Source organism: Wyeomyia smithii, chromosome 2 (assembly GCF_029784165.1).
Source record: "Wyeomyia smithii strain HCP4-BCI-WySm-NY-G18 chromosome 2, ASM2978416v1, whole genome shotgun sequence".
Taxonomy (NCBI): domain Eukaryota; kingdom Metazoa; phylum Arthropoda; class Insecta; order Diptera; family Culicidae; genus Wyeomyia; species Wyeomyia smithii.
The window spans coordinates 69842655-69864986 of record NC_073695.1 but is presented as its reverse complement, the minus strand read 5'-3'; the positions used below and the strand labels follow the sequence as shown (position 1 = coordinate 69864986).

General features: G+C 38.2%; 1 protein-coding gene and 1 pseudogene across 11 annotated transcripts in view; one reads left to right on the top strand and one right to left on the bottom strand.

The window, feature by feature from the left end:
* The window catches only part of LOC129724948 (obscurin), a 119560-nt gene that overhangs the window by 14676 nt on the left and 82552 nt on the right, over window positions 1-22332 (bottom strand). For 7 of the 11 annotated variants that reach the window (XM_055680243.1, XM_055680241.1, XM_055680239.1 and 4 more), the window contains 8 exons: window positions 10555-10647; window positions 5736-9189; window positions 4573-5613; window positions 4021-4155; window positions 3235-3474; window positions 2602-2743; window positions 1565-2516; window positions 589-1504 (listed from right to left, as the gene is read on the bottom strand). In XM_055680243.1, the coding sequence (XP_055536218.1) occupies window positions 589-1504; window positions 1565-2516; window positions 2602-2743; window positions 3235-3474; window positions 4021-4155; window positions 4573-5613; window positions 5736-9189; window positions 10555-10647 (6973 nt within the window). Of the gene's footprint in view, window positions 1-58; window positions 332-588; window positions 1505-1564; window positions 2517-2601; window positions 2744-3234; window positions 3475-4020; window positions 4156-4572; window positions 5614-5735; window positions 9190-10554; window positions 10648-22332 lie in introns of all 11 variants that reach the window. The other 4 variants (XM_055680245.1, XM_055680240.1, XM_055680242.1 and 1 more) reach the window with 4 other exon arrangements.
* LOC129726265 (U4 spliceosomal RNA) lies at window positions 13186-13317 on the top strand (annotated as a pseudogene).

Below are 22332 nucleotides of genomic sequence, written 5' to 3'. Positions count from 1 at the left end.
TGTATATGGTACAGTGGATCTAGTGCATGGGAAGTGGTTTTTACTATGTTCTGTTTACCCTGCTTGCTGAGTTCATCATTTGGAGTTATCCGGTCGACTAACATTGCTTCAAGTTCCTGAACCGGTTCAGGAACAAAGGGATATTCGATATCAACAGCATTCTTTGTATTGAACTCGCATACGTCAATTGTCTTGATCGTCTGCTCGCGTTCAGGACCTGAAGACATCGGAGGTATCTCTGTCGACTGTTCACTAACCTCTCCTTCAAACGGTACCGTTACGGTATTATGAACCTCATCGTTGTTAACTTCCCATGCCTCTACATACATCGCTGAATGACAATAACATTAAGCGCTTGATTTTAATAAACATAGTAGGTACATATGAAAAATAATATTATCACAATAATCCAGCGAAGAAATTGACACTGAATCAAACTTTATATAAACAGTATTCAGGTTATTGACAAAACACTTTCATTGCTTGTCAACAGACAAAAACGCATTATTGTCGCCAATAGGCTGCTAAAAAAGTCTATTCACTAAAACATATAAGCTGACAGCACCAGTTGGTAACCCCAATACTTACTTTGTACAACGACTCTTGACTTGCTGGTGGCTGTTCCCATGGAGTTGACTGCGCGTACTTCGTAATCTCCGGAGTCAGCACCGCGTACCATTGTTAACGAAAGAGTATAGTTTTCCACGCGCTGAGAATCTCTCTTAATGGTCAAGCGGGCATCGGTTTGCACAGGTTGACCATTTTTGTACCACGTGATTTGCGGCTCCGGCTCGGCGTAGATTTCAACTTCGAGAGTGAGAGTGGTGTTTTCATCGACCTCGGTATCTACCAGAGACTTGCGAACTTTGGGTGTACATAGGATTGTTGTTTTTGCGCTGCACTCATCCGATCCGTACACGTTTGTGAACTTGGCTTTGTAAATTCCCTGTAGCTCCGCCGTTGCTTCCTTGATGAACAATTTGTAATACAGACCTTCTTCCTCAACACGGAATTCGTTGCGAGATTCAGTAATCTCAATACCATCGATGTACCATTGTACTGTTGGTCTTGGATAGCCGTCGGCTTTAACTGCCAACATAATATTGCGATCCCCTTCCTTGTATGTGATTGGGTTCAACTCTTCACGAACCTTTGCATCAGTGTTAACATTCACCTGGGAACGTTCAGTTACCGTTCCAAAGTCGTTGATAACGTCAGCTGTGTACTTGGCAGTATCATCACGATTGGCTGCATGTATTTTCAGCGTGAAGCGACCATCATCTTCGGTGATGATAACCCGTTTCCCGTCTGCAATCACTTCCCTGCCATCTTTGTACCAGCGAACGAAAGGCATCGGGTTACTGTCCGCCTTAATAACTAGTTCAATATCTTCCTTCTCATTAACGATGGTTTCTGGGGGCAGCTTATGAATAACACGCGGTGGTGAATTGACAGTAAACTCCCAGAACTCAGTTGCTTGACTGATTTCATTGGTGGCTATGATCTGCGAAAAACGTTTTTTTTTGTTAGTCTTTTATTAAAATGAGTGGAAAGCACTTCTTACCGAGTAGTTGCCAGCGTCTTCCATTACGACTGGACTGTACTTAATGATGTGATAAGTTTCCGCAGTTAGGAACTTGATGCGCTCGTTCTCTTTGACTTCTCTACCATTGCGATAGAAACGAACAGTTGCTTCAGGGATGGCTTCCACATCGACGGACATTTTATAATGTTCCCCAACCATAGCAGACATGTCAGCCGGTTTGATGATTCTCGGTGGACATTTGACAATCAGGTTAATGAACGTAGAATCTTCGCCCAGTTCGTTCTGCGCAACGATCGAGTAGGCACCGGCGTCCGAGGGCTGTGCGTTCATGATGACCAGCGATACGGATTCTGCATCCTCGTAGAGGAACTTGAAGCGATCACCCGATTCGATAATGGTGCCTTCGTGACGCCACACGAGCTCTGGCTTTGGATAGCCGTGGACTTTAATCTCAATCAATGCTTTACCACCAATTCGCGCCAGTGCCTCCTTCGATTCAATTACTATGTGCGGCTTACATGGCTCCTGTATAAGTTGGTTAACCTGTCCCTGAACCGTGAGTTCAGCACTACACTGGATATTGCCGGAAGCGGTTGCGGCAACACAAGTGTAGAGTCCAGCATCCTCTGGTTTCACGTGCTGGAAGACAAGTGCCAACGAGTCGGAGTCATCAGCCATTAGCACTTTAAATCGCTCCTCAGGATCGAAGGGAACACCGTTCTTTCTCCAAACGAGTTTGGTCTTATCCGCGAGACTGTCCAGTTCATTGAATAGCTCTTTTTGGTCAGTCACTAGCAGTTGCGCTTCAGTTTTGGTGCTACCGAATTTGTTATACGCCGTACACGAGTAGACACCACAGTCGCCCTTGTGTACCTCCGGAATAATCAACTCGAAGTAACCGCTGTCCTCACGGTCGCGAACGACCTTCATACGCTTGTCGGTGTCCACAATTTCACGATCGTCTTTGCAGCTAAGTCGAAAGCAATCAAACACTCAATATTACCTCTCTTACTTGTTAACAACCTTTTTTTTTACTTGAAATAAACGATACTTACAATCGAATCTTTGGCTTCGGGTCTCCTTTTGCCTTGACCATGAAGGTAAGATAGGTCTTCTCGATAACTTCGGTATCCTTCAGTTTCACAAGAAATACCGGAGAGTTGGTTTCTGCCATGGCCTTTCTTTGTTGTGGTGTCACTACATAATAAACAGAAATCAAATATTTATTTCATGATAAATTATAAAAAAAAAAAAACATGCTGGACAGATTTCACGTCAGCTTGTCTATGATATTGGTGAATAAGACAATTTATCAAATTTAGATCTAGTGTCTGTCTCGGAAATTCTTTAACGCCTTAGTTATGTCCCAGATGACAACTTCGGTTCGTTGGCAGGCTACTTTACTAAAGGCTTGCATTTACCATGAACATGAAATCGTTGAAGAGCCTAGTACGAAAATACGGAAAAATCGAGGTAAACAATTTGTAATTCGTTATAACGAGTATTTGAACTGTCGAACTATAACTAGACGTATAATTTTTGTCAAAAAATCGGTTCCGAAAGCTGTTAGCTTTTCGAAAAACAAAGTAAGAAAATGTTCATTTGAATAAGTTCACCAACTAATTTTTCCAAGGTACTACTAACCCTTCTTGCACAAGTTACCATGAAATCCATTGCGACAAACTTACATTTCTCCACGGTTAGCTGGGCAGTACAGGAAGCATTCTCGGATCCGTTTATAGCGCGAGCGGTGTAAGTGCCGCTATCCTCTTCACGACAGTGCTGGATTTCCAGCGAGTACTGCAGATCATCGGATTGCTTCGTGATGATACGATCGGCAAGCTTGTCATCCAGCGGTCTGTTGTCCTTAAGCCACTGAAGGTCGGAGCGTTCATCTAGCTGGCAGGCAAATTTGGCATTCTCGCCGGCTGGTTTACAGTAAAAAAAAAAACAATCATAAGCTGTAAGATCGATTGTATTGTGATTGTCTGCATGTTTTGCTGGTATCAGTATGGAAAGTGTTCTACTGTGACAACGTTTCGGTTATCCTGGTTCATTCTCAGGGTGTAGTTTGGTGGAGGCACTTTTCACTGAAGGTTATTATTCCAAAGCTTTTTAGATACAGAGTAGGCTGAACTACGATCATTATTTACTCGGTGAATACTACATTAGGAAATCGAAGCGTTCTTATTAAGCTATTTTAATATCTACAAAAGCTTTGTCTTGATTTTTTTAATTTTGACACTGATTTCAAGCGGACAATGGACTCCAATAAGCGTGTTGAAAGCGATTTTGAAAGTAAAGCTGTTGATGTTCATGTACGAGTCTGGTGTCTACTATCATTGTTGATACTGAAAACAAAAGACTATTACTTCAAATGCAAACGTGATAAACTAGTCCGGTTCGTTATCACATTTCCATTTGATGTTAAAGTTTGTTGAGTGTGACTATTTGCTTAGAAAACTACAACTTACGCTCGACGCTTAGACCGTGAATTGCCTTCAAAAAGCGGGGTCTAATGTTGGTGGGCACTCGGAGTGCCTCAGTTTGAGTTGACGACATCTTCTCTTCGTGCTTGAATTCGAATTCTGCTAGTTCCTCAAGTTGCGCTGAACGTCCAAATTGTCAGGGGTATTAAGTTTGGTTTGAAAGGAATCAGATTAATTTTACTATTGTGAGTATACAATTGGTGAAGAAGTAATGATTAAACATTAGATGATAGAAAGCAAAGGATGTGAAGAAATGCAAATTTTTGGGGTTATTAAACAAAACCTTTTTTTACGAATATAAATAGTAATATAATAAATAGTAGTACGAAGTGAAACAGAGCATTTTGACGAGCCAAAGAGCAAATAAATTATAAATATAGAACAAAACTTAGACGTGAACAGGTACATATAATAGCATGCAATTAACCGCCATCGAATTGCCGATTCGGATTGGTGCATTGATCTTGCCGTACTACGTAGTGCGAGTTAACAGACGAGACAACAGAGACGCTTTTGTTTCAACGCTACTGACTATACCTTCAATGCTGCGACCTTTGCGCGATGAATAGCGTGACGCAGGATGTTTGGTAGAATATTGTTCTTCCATTGCTAGTTTTTTCTCTATCAGCTCTAAATTGGGGTCGGCTGTGCAAATTTTTTCTCCAGTAACCGAGTCCTCTACTGTGTACTGGTATTCGTACACGGGTTCTTTTGGTTTTCGCTCTTCTTCCTCGGGTATGATTATACTTTCAAATTCACCTTGTTCAGCTTTGTGGATCGTATCCTCGGCGTAACGAACTGTCTCGCCGGTTTTTCCAAACAAATGCTTAATACCTTTGATTTTTCGTTGAGCGGCCGCAGTGGAAAAGTCTGGATCTGGTCCTTCTATGTGGCCCTCCAAAAAGAGTTGAGTTTTTCGTTCTAGTTCGTCTGTGTTCACCACTAGTTTTCTAGTAATTTTCGGGGGTGGCGGCGGAGGAGGACGTTCTTTTTTGATAAACACTTCAATAGTAGCCTGGTAAATTGGTGGAGGAGGTGGATCGAAAAATGTTGGTAGTTGAAGCGGTGGTGGAGTTCGTTTATCTCCGTTACCTTCACCCGAACCGTCTTGATTTTCTCTACCGTTTTCGCCTTGATCCCCACCTTGACCTTCACTAGAGTCTTCTTGTTGTCCTGACTCTTCTTGGTCACCAGATTCCTGTGGTAGGGACGTCTTCTGCTGGTCGGAATTAAAACCGTTATCTGCTGCCTTTACTAATGTGGGTGGTTGGTTAATGGGGTTCTCACTGTCACCTATTACACACTGTACAGACTGCTTGGTAGCCTGGATCTGTTCGAGTAGCTCAGATACTGTTTCTTTGATCTGTTGGATCTCTCTTTTACTTTGTAGTTCAAACTTTCTTCGGATTTCCTCTTCTTCGGCTTGTCGAATACGTTTAGCCTCAGCAAGTGCTGCTCGTTCTCTAGCGTAAATATCTTCTATTTTATGTTTAAGAACCTCTTCACTAGATTTCTGTTCTATAAGACTCTCTAGAGAAGGTTCTTGCGGGTCAACCGCTAAAGAAGAATCAGAATCTGCTGTAATGGTGGTCAAATTCAAAGGTATGTAAAAGCGGAATATACAATGCAGATGGGTGCAACACTCGTACCCAGAGTGCGGGTTGGAAACTCGCGGTCTATATAAATAATAATTAACTTACCTTTACTCTTAGCCGGTAATTCCGGTAGCTTCGCCGATTCGACCTTGTTGACTTCGAACTGTTTTTTCTCTACTGCTTTAAGCTCAGATGAGTCGGATTTTTTTGCAGTATCCTGCTTAACAGGAACTGGGCTGGGTTTCTTCGGGGAACTAGATATATTCTCCACAAGTTTACTGCCTGAAACTGTTGATAGAGTACTAGAGACACGACTCGATGATACTGAAGCTTTGTTATCTGCTGTTGTTTTGGTGGACACTTTCGAAGATTCTTCTGAAGCTGTTGCTACTGGTCTTGGGATACTTGAAGTCTTGGTTGAAGAAACAACTTTTGTAACTGATTCTTTACTTTCAACGACCTTTTCTGGCGCTTTAACAAACTTCGGACTTTCGGGTACTTTCGTCGGGGTTTTGGATGTTTCTACTTTTGGTTTTGGACTTTCCGGAACTTTGATTGGAGGGCTTAGAACCTCTACTTTTTTGGCACTTTCAGGTGTCGTAACTGGAGTACTGACTGTAGAGCCTTTCGGTGTTTTTGACGCTGTTGAAACGTCTATTGATTTTTCAGAACGTTCTACGTTTTTATCAATTGCTTTGATGGGCTCTTGTTTGGAGCTTTCTATTTGTTTCTTATCAACCGGTTTCTTTGTTGATGATTTTTCTAACGGTTTATTAATAGCTGTTGTTGGTGTTTTGGGTTGCTCGAGAGTTGCTTTCGGACTATCCGGTAGTTTTGTTGGTGTTTTTGCGGGTTCAGATTTTGAACTCTCTGCTTTTGGTAATGAAGACTTTGCTGGAGGTTTTTCTTGTGATTTCGCACTTTCTGGAGTTTTGGGTCCTTCGACTGTAGGTTTTTGGTGTTCTGAAGGTGTAGTCTTTTTTTCTGCTAATTTAGAGATTTCTACTTTACTTGCAGGTGATCCCGGGAGTTCCGAAGTTTTAGGAACTTCGACTTTCTTTTCTGTTGGTGTAACCTTCGGGGATTGAACAGACTTATTATCCTGCGATTCGCCTCCAGAGACTGTTTCCGCTTTGTTTCCCTGAATTGATAAACGTAGCTTTGGTCGTTCTTTTTTATTCTCTTCTAATTGGCTATCTGGTTTCTTCGTAATATCCGGGAGTTTTACAGCCTCGACCTTCTGAGCAACAAAACGCTTATCCTCTTTTTTCTCGTCTACTTTGACGGCGACTGGAAGTTTCGAATCTAGTGTTTTGTTCGCTTCTCCTGAAGCCTCCTGATCCTTCTGGAAAGATTGTCTCCGAGCAGTTTGCCTTGCTTCGATCTGTGCTAATTTGGATTGTGGCTCGCTTTGCTCAGAAACACTTCCTGAATCGACCTTTACCTCTTGAACTGGTTTGTTTTCCTGCAGTTGTTGTTGTTTTTGTCTCCGAGATGCGTACTTCGATTCAATTTGTTGAATCTTCGACAATGGCTCAGGAGTTTGTGGAGTATCTGCAGTAATAGAAGGTTTTGATTCTATGGGAGTAACTGGTGCAGCTTCAACAGAATCCGGAGGATTTTGTTGTGAATTCTTGCTGTATTTTGATTCGATTTGCTCAAGCTTCGTCTGAGGTTTCTGCTCTATCACGGTAGTCTGTTCCACCGTTTCTTGCTGTTTTGCTTCCTGAGATAGCAACTGTTCCTGTTTTTTATATTTCGATTCGATCTGCTCAAGCTTGGATGGTGGTTCAGCCGGTTTGGTTTCTGGCTGCGACTGTTTTTTCTCTTCTATCACGGTACCCTGTACTACCGTTTCTTGCTGTTTTGCTTCCTGAGATAGCAACTGTTCTTGTTTTTTATATTTCGATTCTATTTGCTGAAGCTTGGATGGTGGTTCAGCCGGTTTGATTTCTGGCTGCGATTGCTTTTGCTGTTGCTGTTGTAGTTTTTGTTGTTCCTGCTTCTGCTTGAGGGCAGCAAATTTGGATTCAACGATTTGGAATTTGGCGTCTACTTCTTCGGACTTTTGTTCGAGTTGTTTCTGCTTGAGAGCAGCGTATTTTGATTCGATTTGTTTTATTTTCGAATCAGCGTCAATTGGAGAACTACTGATGGTCTCTTGCTTGATCGAAGCTGTTTTAGTGGACACCGCTTGTACTGTTTCGGCAGTAAATTCTTTTTGCTGTTCAACTGTGGATGCTTTTTTAGAATCAGTTTGTACGGTTTTCGAAGCAGAATTTTGCTCTAGCGTTGCAGCCGATGACTGACTAGCAATTTTTTGCTGCTGCAGACTTTTTGTGATTGATTGCTGTTGGGTAGAGGATGATGATTTGGTTTCTACTTTCGTAGCAGATTGTTGCGATGATGAAGTAGCTTTTGTTTCGATTACTTGTATCTTCGATTGAGCTCCTAGTTGTTCCTCCTGTTGCCTCTTAACAGCGCTTGATTTGGAGTCCTGTGTTTGGACGACACTTTGATGCTGCTGAGATTTTGATGATTTGAGCTCCTGCACTTGGGTTTTCGCTTGTTGAGTCTCTTGTTTAAATGCTAAAGCAGTCGACTCTGCGGCCTGGGTGCTGGTTTTGCTTGTTATTTTGGATTCCTGTACCTTAGATTGAGTCGATACTTTGGATTCTTGCTTAACTTGAATAGAAGCTGCCTTATTCTCTTGAACTTGAGTGTTTGTACGTTGGCTTTGTACAATTTGTTCCGCCTGCTGATGTTGTGCAACTTCTTGTTTGCTCGTAGAGATATCTAATTTCCGGGTAGATTTCTTCACTTCTAACGCTGCTAGGCGTTCCTGAACACTGGCAGGTTTTTCTTCTTCTTCTGTTTCAGCGGCTACTGCTTCTTGACTTGAAACTGGTTGCAGCGGTAGAGTGTCTTTACGATGTGTCTTATGCTTGAAAACCACGTAATTATCTGCAAAGTCTGAAGGCTTGATATTTTCGTCACTTTTATGTGCTTCTATTCTTTGTGGTAGTTTAATGATACTTTCATCGATATTGGTCTGAGTAGGATCAATACGTAAATCGTCGTTGCCGTGTTCCTGTAACGCAACTGCGTTGTTAGCGTACTCTTCGATTTCGTAGATCCAGCGTTGTTTAGATTCCTCCGAGTACGCGATCAGATGCACGGTGTCTCCACGTCCGGTTGCCTTGGGATGTAATTCAAAAGCTCGAGAATCGATTTCCTTGATTTGCACGTCGGGTAGTTTTACAATATCCTTAAGAATAAAAATCGATTTTTCATCCGATAGACGCTTTCCCTTGGTGATGAGAATGCGTGCTTTAAATAAAAACAGGTAGCGTTCCTTGATTTTACCTTCTTTATCTTTCACACCGAAGTACTCGTGAGCGAGTACGCGTCCTAGTTTTTGTAGATTTCCGCGGAAACCTTCGATGCTCTCCAAGTATTTATTGTTTGCTGCTCGACTAGGCACTGAGAGCATCAACTCTAGGGCTTTCTGGAGATCGGTAACATTTTCGCCGAGTGCGGTGGAATATTTCAAAAGTTCCTGTGGGTTGGTATGAGGAAATTTCAATAAGTTTCTTCAACTTAAGTACCAGTAACTTATACTAACCAAGTGTTGTGTTTACTGATTGTTTCTAATGCGAGTTTCTTGACTATGATTTGTGTAGTTTTGTCTCTGTCAAACATAAGTTTATGTTATTCGGTGCGAAAGGGCATGTGCTATGATTTAAACACCTGTTTCGCATCTTTCAGCGGTCACGATGCACCCAAAAAGTGTGCGTGTAAATGAATCATGAACTGTTTCATAACCTGTAGCTGCCGTTCTTTTTTTCGCTTACGCCGAGTAAAAATATCTTACTCTATACCGGTTCTGAAACGCTGCAGTGGCATTTCATTCTGCTACAGTTGAGCGTTTTGTAAACAGTGGAGTCTATTTTTAGCTGTCAAGTTCTATGTTTGGTATGCTCCAACGTTCTCGTTTTAAATGATAAAAAGGTCAGCACACAAAAACAAAACTTCTGGATTCAGCCAATATTAAAACCGAGACGATATTGTTCAAAGTAAATTGATGGGATCAACCTAATTAAATGTATTTGTTTTGCAAATGGAAAAAATGACTATTGTTTAATTCAAATCACGTTGTTCTTATAGTGCACCTGGACATACGTAACCTCTAATAAAGCATTCATCGTCATTCAACGGACGGCGATCACAGGCAGCCATGAGTCACTGTCTAAGACGCCAGAGATGATCCTCTTTTATGCGGGGCATACAATAATAAAAATAGCCTGTGATACAGCGCAACGATGTTCGAAATGAATTCAGGTGTGTAACAAACGGTGTTTTGTTTTTCCTAAATTTTCGCGCCCACTCGTAGACAGATATATTTGTTTTTCTTTTTTTTTCAAAACAGCATCATTGGACGAAAGATGCGCCGCGATGCCGCGATGCTGAAGATAGCAGAACAATCGTCTGACACTAGTTATGACTGTGTTTTGAATATTCTCCCCTAAGTATTATAGTAGATTATCACACTATGTATCAATATTTTTACAACGCAATTCAATCTGAGTAGTTTGTGTAGGTTTCCGTCCATCTTCTTTTCAAAGTTTGGGAAACCCGTATTGATACATGAAGAAGTTTGAAGAGCATAGTGTGTAAATTTTAAAAATTTCGAAATATCAAGTGCACCTTACTTCGAACTTCGAGCTAACCATTAACAAATTTCGTATATTTTGTGACTGTGCTGTGTGTGTGTGTGTGTGTGTTATAAAAGTTTAATGTATAATTTCATAAATATAGTTCAAATGCTTCGACATTTACATAACATTGATATGTACCATGCGTCTCCATCAAATACTTTACGAAGGAGTGGGAGCCGCTGGTACTCGGTTCATGTTTTACTTACCTTGAACAGTAATTTATAATCGTTGATGCGCTGTATTGGTAGTTTTAGATGTTCAGCGAGGGTCTTATCGTCGTTCAAATTTTGGGATAATTCCTGCAAAGTGTCGAATTGAGATTCAATATTTTGAAAAACCACTCACATTTTATATAGAAACGATAAGAAAACAAATTTCTTGGTCGTAGTTGTAGTACTTTTTCGATTCTCAGCGAGAGCGAAAGTGTTTCAATCAAAAAGATGTTATTAAAACCATAGCTTTTGATTTTGTATATTTCGCATAGAGAAAATATTGAATCGCTCTGAAATCCCAATTTTCGTGCGAATTAAAATCCAAACCAGGCACACATTTTTATGAAAAATGGCTTACCACATTGCGTAAAAGCGCTTTTTGCTAACTGGTAGGCTACTCATGTCCAGTATTGGTTATTCGGAATCTCTCTTACTTTGTGTTCATGAAGCGTTCGATTGTGTCTATTTGCTATCACATGTGAATACGTCATCTAAGAAGATCTTTCTACTGTTATGAAGGTAGTTGTTAGAAAAAGTACAAAAAAAAACTTTTCTATGCACAACGGTATGATTCGTGAAAATACACGCCATCGTGCTTTTCCAACAAACTAAGAATAGTAGTACCCTTCTGTATACGATCTTAAAAAATACTTTATTAGAACTAGGTTAGCCTCCATCATTCAACGCTCGACAGCGTGCGTCTCTGCGGGAAGTCAATTGCGCTGCGCACACCAATTTGACGGTCAAGTGTGACAGGCGCCCTCCAAATGAAAAATCTGAACAAATTTGTGGCGACGGCTAGTCGACGAAACGTAACGTTTGAATGTGCAAGACTTTTTTCGAAAATATCCGGAACGCGCGCCGCCCTACTCCCGATCACGCGGGCCGACTCAGTAGTACACGATAGATATAAATAAAAATATCTGGAGTTTACTCAAGTGTGAACACCCCACCCACACCAGAAGGACGAGCGAACGTATGCGTGCTTGATTTGTGGTCGGCTTGATCGAGTTGGAAGGTATGCACGAAAAGCAGAACATCGCAAAACAAGCCAACCGGCCGCAGTCATTTTGGACATGTTTAATCAAATTTAAATGCGTTAAAACACAGAATCTTTCAGAATTGGGAAGACAGAACATGGTCTCATTAGCTATGCTTCTATTAGTTTCACACGGTTTATGCCTGCGATACCGATCTACGGTTTAGATTTAGTTAACTACAAGGTTGACCACGGAAAAACCTGGAACTACGAAAATGCTGCCCAATGTGAGAAAGTTCAAAGTTCAGTTAAACTCGCTGGTTCACAGCTTCACTCCATAAGCCCAAACCGGAAAAAATGAAAGATTATATCTATTCAACCATTCATGTGGATTTTGGTGTACCTAGCCATTACCGTTTTTTCATATCACAAATATCAAAAAATTGGTCGCAGTGACGAAAATACCCAACACGGAAAAAATATCGTTTTTTTCAGAGACATAAATGAGTTTCCTCGTAAACATAACGTTAAAGCGAAGAACCCGGCGAGCAGTTTCTATACGACACTCTCACGTAAGTTGACGCGTTTTGGTAATGGCTGCACGCACCAAAATTCATAGAAATGGTTGAATAGCTAAAATCTTTGAGGTTTTGGAATGCACTTTTTTCATATTGTCGACTAGTGTTATGATAGAACTACATTGATGCAAAATAGGTATTTGTTGCCAAGTTAAGTTCTTTTTTTACATCATTGTACACTAGCAACGTAAATACCGGGGTATCCACTCGTGAGTTGGCTCAACTGTTGAACTTTTTTGTACCTGAAGAGTTCAATATCTCAAACGATACGGATTCCTAAACGGAAGTAGCATAGAGGCAAAAATATCTAAAAATCTTATTCGAAGGTGTTGGATGTTTTCAACCGTAATCTCGTTTCCTAACTCACACGAACCTCCTCCAGATTGTTAAGTTGATTGCATAATTATCAGTGGTTTGTTGGGCGGTCCACTGCCACACCCGGTTCGCTGCGTAAATTTGTAGCAACTCAACAGCTTGCCGTTTAGCAACAAAAAGAGCGAGTCTGACAAATTGTCGAAAACGTTTTTTTTTTTCGCGGAATCCGCAATTAATGAAGTTAACCCACCTAAACCAATATGAATATCGAAAGTGTTGTCCTTTTCGCAAACGCTCAAGCTAAAAAATGTTTTAGAAGGAAGTAAAATTTTGTTAGCCCCGCTTGACAAACTTGTTAATCAACTTATATTCAGTTCAGATGACAAATATTCAGTTTAGAGAACGGTTTCGCCCTGTGAACTTTAAAAAAAGTGATTTCTAAAAGAGTTTCCACAGTTGCATACCAATACCAAATCTCGTGCTTGAGGCTTTAAATTATTTTATTATTCATACGAACTTCAAATACACTACAACTGCCAATTTTTAGAATGCAACAGAATGTCGGACGAAATTCAATAATATTTCTGCCGATGGATTTTTTGTTCCCCGCTTCTATATAACTCACAATTTTGGCATCTTTCTCCTATTGCCTATTGTACATTTCAAACTGATTCAAAAAAGTTATACCTACTTTGAAAAAAATAATGTAAATCTCTTTATTCAGCACTTAAAACACTGACAACATAAATCCATAGCTTTGCGCAGTGGCGATATCGTAACCAATGAGGTACAACCCAGGTGCGATTATTGCTAGTTGAAAACTAACCAATGAGGTAAATAAACATAAATCCATGATGTAACAATATTTAAACTGATTTGATAAATAGCATAGTGAATTGAGTGTTCACCCTGTTTTTTTTTCAATAATTTTATATATTTTTTTTTTCAATATTTTTTAAAATCTATGAAAAAAGTTTACGGAAAATTTGTGTTTGTATAAAGAGATGATTGAAAAATTTTAATTTTTTATGCAAATTTTGAATTTTTGAGTGACTTGTCAACGACATTCTTTGTATATCATAGCAATTTAGTCCATAACACATTCAGAAAACGTACGTTGGCGAGTTACTTTTGTTTCTCGAAAAAAAAAACATAAGATTTACCCCAGTTTACGTAGTGTATAGACAACCTATGGTCATTACAACACTTTTCTCGCTTTACAAAATCATCTGCAGTAGAAAACTAACAATTCAACACGAAAAAAAATAGTTTTGACCGCAAGTCCTAATTTTCCAACCATTGTGCATTAGAGAGTTGTGTCATTATGTGGGCAAAATAAAGCTCTATAGGGTAAATGACTTAATAGTGGAGGAGCTAAGCACGAGTTATGCATGTTTAGCCATGTTTTGGCTAAGAAAAAAGAATCAAGTTGGTCCGTTTCACTATTTTCTGTTGAAATGGGTTCTGTTTGATAATTTTGCACCTTAAAATTGACTTTGAACCCGCTTTGAGGGTTTAAATAAACTAAAATATGTTGCACGCTTTTGTTTCAATAGTTGCGGTAGAGTTCCTATAGTTGTGAATGGGTGTTCCTGTAGTTGCGGTATATAAAACATTCGTGTTTGCTTGGTTAAATGAAGGTATTTGCCTCGCTTGAAGTGGTTTTTGATTGTTTTACTATTTACCATATTGTTTTTAATAGGTTGACAAGTCGGTTTGCAAGTAAATACAAAAATGCACGAAGTCAACTAAGAGACGGATTTTGCGCCAATTTGATCAGATGTTGGCAAAATTCAGTAAGGGTATGTAGGATTTATTAAAATAAAACAAATTTTGCATACTTTTTATAAAATGTCTTTAGACTAACATTTGATAAGGGCTGAAATTGGCTGAAGAGAAAGACCAATGGCGCTCATTTTGAAATATTCAGAAGAATTTTTTTTTCACAAATGGTGACTTCTCAACACTGGAAGTTAGAGTCTATTACCTCTGTGAAAGGCTCGTTAAAAGAATTACAAGACCAAAAGCAGTGGGTAAGCATCGATTAAGAGGTCATACATAAATAATATAGCATTTTAGGGGTGAGAGCGATAGCTTTTGTGGCCGATCATGTATGAAGTATCGCTAAATACACGGTGGCAGGGGAAGGTGGGGTTCAAAAATTGAACAGTAATAAGTTACATCATTTAGGTATGTCCCCTAGTACCTGCTTGTCCCTAATATACACAAGTAGTCCCACATACATATGTTCTGATAAATGTAAATCAGAATTGCGAAACATACCGCAACTATAAGAGCATAGTGTATTCTGTGATCCCATAGTGGAGGAAATAATTTATAAATAATATGATCATCTATTAACGAACTTCACCTGTGAAACAGTTTCCATAATAAACTATTATTTGGGAAAATAATTATATGAGTAATAATCGTACTAAAACCACACACATATCTTAAAACCTTCGTGGACAAAATAAGAACATGGGTAGTGAGTGGTGCCTTCCGGGTAAGTTTCTGAAAAATACAGTATTCTTCAGTAATTTGGATATTTTCAATATATATTTTTGTAGTAACATATGTACTTATGTTTAATCTATTATTTCTTTAACATGTAGCATAAACAATTCGGTTCTAATTAGTTTAAACGATGAATAAAAAAGCGATGCCGCAACTATTGGTGCTACCACAACTATTGGATCATCTACCCTAGCACAAAGCCAGAACCAAGTTTTTTTTGTTCCATTCCGGGCCCCAAACAATCCTGAAATTGTCGTTAAATAATTTCGAAATGTAGGATTTTTATGCCTAGCAACCCGGACGAACACATACGATTCGCATAGATTCTCTAGGATTGAAAAGAATCCTCAGGAATGCACTGTATATGGCTCTAGGATTCTTGAATAAGAATCCTGAGTGGGAATCCTCCGGATCGTGTTTGCGATTCCTTTCACGATTCCGTCACCGAGGTAAAGGATACCTTACTCAGGATTCTCTGCGTGTTAGTGAGGGAACTTTTCCAAGAACACTAGGAGGTAGTCCTTAAAAATGCTATAACTGTTCAAACTTGAATATGTGGAATTAAATGCTGAAAATCTCTTTTTACCAACTCTACCAGTGTACCAGCGCCAGTAAGATTTTATTCAGCAGTAACCTCACGTTTATCGAGCTTATACACTCAGCTGGATGAAACAAACAAATGTAGGTAAATAATCTAAGCGTATTCATAATCTACAACATGTTGCAGAAGTTACTTCTGATGAAAATCCTACTGACACCGGCACTGGTAGTGTTGGCCGAAAAGATGATTTTCAGCACTTAATTTAACATACTCAACTTTGATTTGCTAAAGCATTTTTAAGACATCCCAGCTCTTCACTATCTTCGGCAAAGTTGTTGAGCGTTTAAAGTACTATAGTGCAATGCGCTGTAGTTCATTATTAAAGCAGTAATGATCTCTCTAAAAATGGAAATACAAAAAAGTGAATTTTCCCAAATAAATTTTTATGCAAATTTGAAAGGTAACGCACCAAGTAGAGACAAAACCAATCGACTTCCGATAAGTTTAGGAGTGTTTGAGATCCCAAACGAACCAAAAAAACTTAACTCTGGATATCGATCACTTTGCAGCAAGCCTACCCTCCATATGGTTGGTCAACCTTTAGTTTTTGGGAATAATGATTCTATTATAAATGGCTATAACTTTACACCACAGACAAACAGACGTGCCTCTTCGAAGAAAAATCGCGAAAAAATTTTCGTCCTTATTCGAAACGTTACACTCATGCGCCACCAACTTATTTTCGTAAAACGGTTTTTGTCTTTGGTAATGGGTGTGCACGCTTGCTTAAATCAACACCAGCGGCATAACCAACGGTTTTTGTCTTTGATAATGAATGTGCACGCTTGCCTATAGCGACACTAGCGGCATTATTGCCCACTAAGCAAAATTTCAAAATAATCGTTATTTTTCTGGTCGATGAAATCGTCATCGAGTGGCACGTCTGTTTGTCTGTGTTTACACTTCGTAACCTATAGGACCTTTAGTGTTTTACCAATTAAAGTTGGACCGATACAAATTTTATTTTTATTTTATGTCACCCCTCCCCTTCAAAAATGTTGAAAATTGGAAAGAAAAGAAAAAACCTAAATTAATCCACCTAGCGGTCAGACTCAGCCTTTCTCATTCAAACTTATTATTTGTAAAAATAGATTTATAATCCGTTTGCAGAAGAAATCAATAGGGACTTATGGGGCAACAAGACCTTCCATATGACACTGATTTTATGAGAATCGGTCCAGCCATCTCTAAGAAACATGAGTGAGATTAAATAGTCTCCAGAACTCGTTTCTTTCCATAACTTTTGAACCACATGTTCAATCTTCATAAAATTCGAAAGTTAAGGGTTTTTTAGGTAGCCCGTTCATTTAAATCAATTTTGTTCAAATCGGTTGTGTAGTTTCTGAGATATTGATGTTTCGTGATTTTTACTTTTTGATACATAACCTCTAAACCAGAAATCAGATTACAATAAAATTCAATAGGGTCTTATGTGGCAACTAGACCTTTCATTTGCAATTATTTACATTGAAATCGGTTCAGCCATTTTTGAGAAAATCGGGTGAGATTATGAGAGCGTTACATACATACTTACAGAAAATGCTCAGCTCGTCGAACTGAGTTGAGTGATATACGACATTTGGCCCTTTTGAAAAAGTGAAATGATTGAAAAGACTTTAAAAAAATTAATCCACCATGCGGTCAGACTCAGCCTTTCTCATTTAAACTTATTATTTGTAAAATAGATTTACTTGAATTCTTAAATCCAATAAAGGTATATATACTCTTGGGGTTCTAAAATATTGACGTTGTAATTGAAGTATAAAATATGAAATTTGACGTGATGTTAGTGCTTAAGAAATAGCGAAATAAAAAAAATGACTCTTAATTTCGAACAATTTCATCACGAGCGATACCGGGAACGTTCAAATAGTACGATACCACATTTAAATCATGTTGAGGCCATATATATTGATCAAAGCAGGTATAGTGTTGAATAAACTTTGAATTTCTTTTCTTTCCAAAACTTTTGAATAGCATATCAAATTGTTATGAAGTTTGTTCTTTGTAAGTTTGAGAGATGACTCGTTTGTATGACACTAGTTATGCTCAAATAAGTCGTGTAATACTTGAGATAATAGACTTTCGTTGTTTTAAAAATTTAATACATAACGGTTGCTTAAGTTTGATTACAATCAAATGAAAAGGGAACGTATAGGACAGCCAAACTTTGAAACCACGTGTTCAATCATAATTCATCAGTTAACCCTTAACTAGCCCGTCCATCTGATATCATTATTGTTCAAATCGGTTGTGTAGTTTCTAAGATAATGAAATAAAATTCAATAGGGTGTTATGAGGCAACTAGACCTTTCATTTGACATTAATTTTGTGGAAATCGGTTCAACCATCTCTGAGGAAAGTGAGTGAGTCCAAGTAGTCTTCGGAATATGTTTCTTTTCATAGCTGGATTTCACATTTTTAAACATGACAGGAAAAATAATAATCCGTTTGCAAAAAATTCAATAGGGTCTTATGGGGCAATAAGACGTTCCATATGACACTGATTATATGAAAATCGGTCCAGCCATCTCTGAGAAACATGAGTGAGATTAAATAGTCTACAGAACATGTTTCTTTCCATAACTTCTGAACCACCTGTTCAATCTTCATAAAATTCAAAAATTTAGGGTTTTTTAGGTAGCCCGTTAATTTGAAACCAATTTTCTTGAAATCGGTTGTGTAGTTTCTGAGATATTGACGTTTCGTGATTTTTACATTTTGATTCATAACCTCTAAACTAGAAATCAGATTACAAAAAAATTCAATAGGGTCTTATAGGGCAACTAGACCTTTCATTAATTTCATTGAAATCAGTTCAGCCATCTCTGAGAAACTGAGTCGAGAGATATACGACATTCGGCCCTTTTGAGCACTTTTATACCTTTAGTTTTTGCAGTGATTGCTATACCTTTCTAGGAGAAAGGCAAAAAGTGAATTGATAGAAATGACTTTTTATTTTAACTTCAATCCTGAGCAAGACCGCAAACATTGAAATAGTACAATATCAAATTTAAATGATGTTGAGGCCAATATTTTGATCGTAGCTATAGTTTTAAACAGTCTGCGGGTTACATTACTTTCTATAACTTTCAAACCACATGTTTAAACATTATGAATTCATTGTTTAAGGGTTTTAAAGCCCATTAATTTGAATTCAACTATGTTCATAGCTTCTGAGATATAATAGCGATTTTCACATTCTGACGCAGCGTCAAAACTAAAAGTTCGATTACAATCAAATTCAATAGCAACCTAAGCGGCAAATAGACCCTTCATTTGACACCAAGATAGAAAGAATCGGTCAGACCATCTCTTAGAAAAGTGAGTGCGAAAAAAAAGGTGCACATACACACGTACACACCCACACACAAACATATACACCTATACATGCATACATGCAGAAAATGCTCGATTCGCCGAACTGAGTCGAGTAGTATATGACATTCAGCCATTTGGATCGCTTTTCTACCTTTTAATTAGCCAGTGATCGTTAGGAGAAAGTCAATATGTTTACTTTCATTATGTGATTTCACATTTTTATGAACAGCGGACAAAGTTACAATCCGATTGCAATGAAATTCAATAGCGATCTAGGGGCAACTAGACCTTTCATTTGACACCAATTTTGTGAAAATCGGTTCATCCATCTCTGAGAAAAATGAGTGAGTTTAAACAACCTCAGGATAACTTTTCTTTACATAACTTTTGAACCATATGTTCAATCATAACGGAATTTGATGGTTAAGGGTTCTGGAGACAGCCCGATGATTTGAAACCAGTTTTATTGAATTCGGTTGTGTGGTTTCTGAGATATTGGTGTTTCGTGATTTTTACATTTTGATACATAACCTCTAAACTAAAAATCCGATTACAATGACATTCAATAGCAACCTATGGCGCAATTAGACCTTTCAATTGCAATTAATTTTATGAAAATCGATCCAGCCATCTCTGAGAAAAGTGAGTGAGAAAAAAAAGTTGCACATACACACACACACATACACACATACATGCATACATACAGAAAATGCTCAGTTCGTCGAAAGGGGTCGAGTGGTATATGACATTCGGCCATTGGGGCCACTTTTATACCTTTGGTTTTTCCAGTGATTGCTATACCTTTCTAGGAGAAAGGCAAAAAGATGAAGGAAATCGGTTCAGTAGTTTTCCCGCAATCAGGATCACGGCAAAGTCATTTTTCGGAAAACACTATTCCGAGATAATCGCGTGTAAAGTTTCAAGTTTAGCTTATGCGGCCGTGGCGAGGCGCGCTGCAAATCGCTCTAACTTTCTTCCTATTGCTTAGATATTTATGAATATTTGTGAAAATGTTCTCAAGATGTTGTATTTGAAGATAACACAATAAATTTTTTTTCGGTTTTTTGAAAACAAAGGGACAAACAAGTGAAACAAGGGACAAACAAGTTCAAAGTGAAATTTGAAACCCGATTTTGCAGCTTTCGGTTTCTGGAAAACATCCACACACGTACACACCCACACACAAACATATACACCAATACACCAATACATGCACACATGCAGAAAATGCTCGTTTCGTCGAACTGAGTCGAGTAGTATATGACATTCGACCATTTGGATCACTTTTCTACCTTTTAATTAGCCAGTGATCGTTAGGAGAAAGCCAACATGTTTACTTTCATTAAGTGATTTCACATTATTATGAACAACGGACAAAGTTACAATCCGATTACAATGAAATTCATTAGCAACCTATGGGGCAACTAGATCTTCCATTTGACACTAATTTTATGGAAATCGGTTCAGCCATCTCTGAGAAAAATGAGTGAGTTTAAACAACCTCAGGATAACTTTTCTTTACATAACTTTTGAACCAAATGTTCAATCATAACCAAATTCAAAGGTTAAGAGTTCTGGAGACAGCCCAATCATTTAAAACCAGTTTTATTGAAATCGGTTGTGTGGTTTCTGAGATATTGATGTTTCGTGATTTTTACATTTTGATACATAACCTCTAAACTAAAAATCCGATTACAATGAAATTCAATAGCAACCTATGACGCAACTAGACCTTTAATTTGCAATTAATTTTATGAAAATCGGTCCAGCCATCTTTGAGAAAAGTGAGTGAGAAAAAAAAGTTGCACATACACACACCCACACACACACACACACACACACACACACACACACACACACACACACACACACACACACACACACACACACACACACACATACACACATACATGCATACATACAGAAAATGCTCAGTTCGTCGAAAGGGGTCGAGCGGTATATGACATTCGGCCATTGGGACCACTTTTATACCTTTGGTTTTTCCAGTGATTGCTATACCTTTCTAGGAGAAAGGCAAAAAAAGTTCAAGCCGTTTTGTTAATATTATTGGTTTTTCGATAGCGTATATGCTCAATTCAACAACAAACAAGTCCAGCGACAGCGTCGTCAAAAGGCAAGCCAAATAATTAATAATAATGAAAAAGTGTATTTTTCAACATTCATTTGAATGCAAGTTACAAACATCGTAACTTGCATACAAATTTTCATTAAGGATATTCTTTTTTTTCAGTGTTATTTATTTCATCGTGTTTGAATCGATCAGTCTCCTTTTATGGTCTTCGGAACAATCAGAAGAGAAAAACAATCAGCAGCGTTTCTATGGAAACCTTGCCCGCGAGTCGGTTTTTTTTTATGTGCCAATTTTTTCAAATTGCAACAAAATATTAAAAATCCTAAGAATACCTTTTTTAAAAATCTAATTTTTTTACACATTGAAGATGACAATATGTACTACTATCTGTCAAATTTGGTGATGGTAAAATGAAAAACAAAAAAAGGTTATGAACGTTTGAGTATTTTGACATTTTCACTCTGAACTTTTTTCGAGTGTTTTTTTCTAGCTACACATAACAATTTGAAAATTTACCACTAATAGTAGGATACCAATCCAATGCGCTGTTTTTGTACATTGTACCATAATCGAACACTTTATACTGTCCCTGTTGAATTGATATGCGTAACTCACCGGCGAACCCTGTTATTAGAAGGATGTAAAAATAAAACGCACACACAAAGTAACCAATTTATACAGTACGTGTTTGTATCAAGTAAATCCAGAAAACCGGAAGCTGAGAGATTGCGCTGAGACAGGTTTCGCTTTTAGTCTTGCGCCTGAGACAGTCTACGCTACTTCGAAAATTATTGCTTAATTAATTTTCATCTATCAGTCACCATTTTGAATAGGCCCTTTTGAAGCAGCAGTCGCGAGTCTACATGAAGGTAACCCAAACTCATCCAAAAAATATTTCCTCCAAAACGCTGTGGGGCACTTGTAAATGATTCGCGATTTCTAATGCTCAAAATACTCTAATTCTCAAAAATACAAACAATATTTTCCGCTGTACTTTAAGAGGGTTATGTTGTTTACCAAATTGAAGAATTTCTCGAAATTCGAAACTGAATAAAAATTAAATTTCTAAACGATTCGGCCATTTGGAAGTTTGCTTAACAGTGTGTAGTTTGAGATATTTCTGCCATAAAGATTCATATTCATAAAAAAATTATACAAAGCGCTACACTTGTAAATTAAATAATTTCATGAGAATAATAAAATCCGTAATTTGAATGGCAATACCAAAAACAAAAACATTCTGTATTAAATCGAAGATTGGCTAGGTTTCATGCTTTTTTAATTTAAATATTAAATTGATAATCTTTATATTGATAAATTGAGTCAAGTGATTATTTTATATCCACCACCTACGCTTAGTCAAAAATAT